The sequence below is a fragment of the Meleagris gallopavo genome, chromosome 23 (assembly GCF_000146605.3).
Source record: "Meleagris gallopavo isolate NT-WF06-2002-E0010 breed Aviagen turkey brand Nicholas breeding stock chromosome 23, Turkey_5.1, whole genome shotgun sequence".
NCBI lineage: Eukaryota > Metazoa > Chordata > Aves > Galliformes > Phasianidae > Meleagris > Meleagris gallopavo.
The window spans coordinates 4,331,021-4,333,010 of NC_015033.2; the positions used below are offsets into that span (position 1 = coordinate 4,331,021).

The 1,990-nt window shown below is 64.8% G+C and overlaps 1 protein-coding gene across 1 annotated transcript; it reads left to right on the forward strand.

The window, feature by feature from the left end:
- Positions 1 to 56: 56 nt before the first annotated feature.
- Positions 57 to 1,985, forward strand: LOC104914205 (E3 ubiquitin-protein ligase TRIM62). Its single transcript, XM_010723013.3, has 4 exons — positions 57 to 625; positions 1,318 to 1,413; positions 1,521 to 1,777; positions 1,844 to 1,985. The coding sequence occupies exons 1-4, from the start codon at positions 218 to 220 to the stop codon at positions 1,983 to 1,985; spliced, it is 903 nt and encodes a 300-aa protein (XP_010721315.1). The 5' UTR covers positions 57 to 217.
- Positions 1,986 to 1,990: the final 5 nt, after the last annotated feature.

The window sequence follows — 1,990 nt, forward strand, 5'->3', positions numbered from 1 at the left end:
CCCTCATCCCCAGTCCCCCTATTACATCCTGACCCCTTAGCCCCCTCCATATCACCCTGACCCCCAACCCCCCATACCAATCCTGACCCCTCTATTGCAGCCTCACTCCCGCCCCCTCCCATTACAGCCCCACTGCAGCCCCCCATTCGCATCCTGCCCCCGTTTGCAGCACTCTCACCCCCTTTTGCAGCCCAACGTCCCCCCCTGCAGCCCGGCCATGGCCTGCAGCCTGAAGGATGAGCTGCTGTGCTCCATCTGCCTCAGCATCTACCAGGACCCGGTGAGCTTCGGCTGCGAGCACTACTTCTGCCGCCGCTGCATCACAGAGCATTGGGTGCGCCAGGAGCCGCAGGGCGCTCGCGACTGCCCTGAGTGCCGCCGCACCTTCACCGAGCCCACGCTGGCCCCCAGCCTGAAGCTGGCCAACATCGTGGAGCGCTACAGCGCCTTCCCCCTGGATGCCATCCTGGGGGCTCAGCGCAGCCCCTTCCCCTGCAAGGACCACGAGAAGGTGAAGCTCTTCTGCCTCACCGACCGCACTGTTGTCTGCTTCTTCTGCGACGAGCCGGCCATGCACGAGCAGCACCAGGTCACCAACGTGGATGATGCCTTTGAGGAGCTGCAGGTGGGCGTCTGGCTGTCTGTTTGTCCCTGAACATCCATCCCCCCTCGTTCCCGGAGTTGTAGTGTCTGTGGGATGCTCTGTCCATCCGTGTGCACCGTGCAGCACAGTGTCCATCTGTCCACGTTCAGGACAGCCAGAGCTCCCTCTGCGTGTTTGCACATGGCTCTGGTTTGCTGCTCCCCATACAATCCCCTTGTCTATCCCCACAAGTGGAGTGCGATCCTCTGTCCATCTGTCCATCCGCACTGTGTGGCCACCCACCCATCCGTCCATCTGTCTGTCCCTCCATGTGGCTCTGCTGGGCTGCTCCCTGGGGATCCCCAAGCAGCCCCAAACCACACCCTCTCCTGTCCCACACAGGACCCCACCTCCCACAGCAGCACCAAGTCCCATCTCCAGACCTGCTGTATCGGGGCAGCTTTGTGCCATGTGCTGACCCTCAAGGGTTCTGATCACCACAGTGCCAGCTTAGCCCCATGATGGATATCTATGGGGCTGTGGGGTTGCCCCTCAGCTCTCCCAACACCTCAGCGTCGCGCTGCTGGTGGCTGGGAGCACTGTTTGAGCGTGGGGCAGGCACAAAGCTTTGCATTTTCCCTACGCCCCTTGGAACATTGCTGCTGTGGGGTGGGGAAGCAGGCAGTGCGGTGGGGCCAGGGCGGAGCACGGGGTCAGAGCGCTCTGTGTTGCAGCGGGAGCTGAAGGAGCAGCTGCAGGGCCTGCAGGAGAGCGAGCGAGGCCACACCGAGGCCCTGCACCTCCTCAAGAGGCAGCTGGCCGACACCAAGGTAGGAGCGAGGCTGTGGGGACGTGCCCCGAGTCCCTGCCCCCTCCCCACACGCTCTGCCGGGATGCTGACGGACCCACGGCCCGGCCGTGCCCCCCCCCTCCTCAGTCATCGGCCAAAAGCCTGCGGGCCACCATCGGCGAGGCCTTTGAGCGGCTGCACCGGCTGCTGCGGGAGCGGCAGAAGGCGATGCTGGAGGAGCTGGAGGCCGACACGGCGCGGACGCTGACCGACATCGAGCAGAAGATCCAGCGCTACAGCCAGCAGCTGCGCAAGGTGCAGGAGGGCAGCCAGATCCTGCAGGAGCGCCTGGCCGAGGCTGACAAGCACGCCTTCCTGGCCGGCGTCGCGTCCCTGTCCGAGAGGTGGGTGGGTGCCGCGGGGCGGGGGGTGCCCACGGAGCTCCGTGCCCATTGCCGCCCATCCCGCAGGCTGAAGGGGAAGATCCACGAGACCAACCTGACCTACGAAGACTTCCCCACCTCCAAGTACATGGGGCCGCTGCAGTACACCATCTGGAAGTCGCTCTTTCAGGACATCCACCCGGGTGAGTGTGAGGGCGCGGGGAGGTGAGAGGG

Excerpts from the sequence above, each read along its gene's own strand:
- LOC104914205 (XM_010723013.3), top strand. The coding sequence starts at position 218 with ATGGCCTGCAGCCTGAAGGATGAGCTGCTGTGCTCCATCTGCCTCAGC. Across the intron at positions 1,414-1,520 it reads GGCAGCTGGCCGACACCAAG|TCATCGGCCAAAAGCCTGCG; the intron begins GTAGGAGCGAGG and ends CCCCCTCCTCAG. Across the intron at positions 1,778-1,843 it reads GTCGCGTCCCTGTCCGAGAG|GCTGAAGGGGAAGATCCACG; the intron begins GTGGGTGGGTGC and ends CCCATCCCGCAG.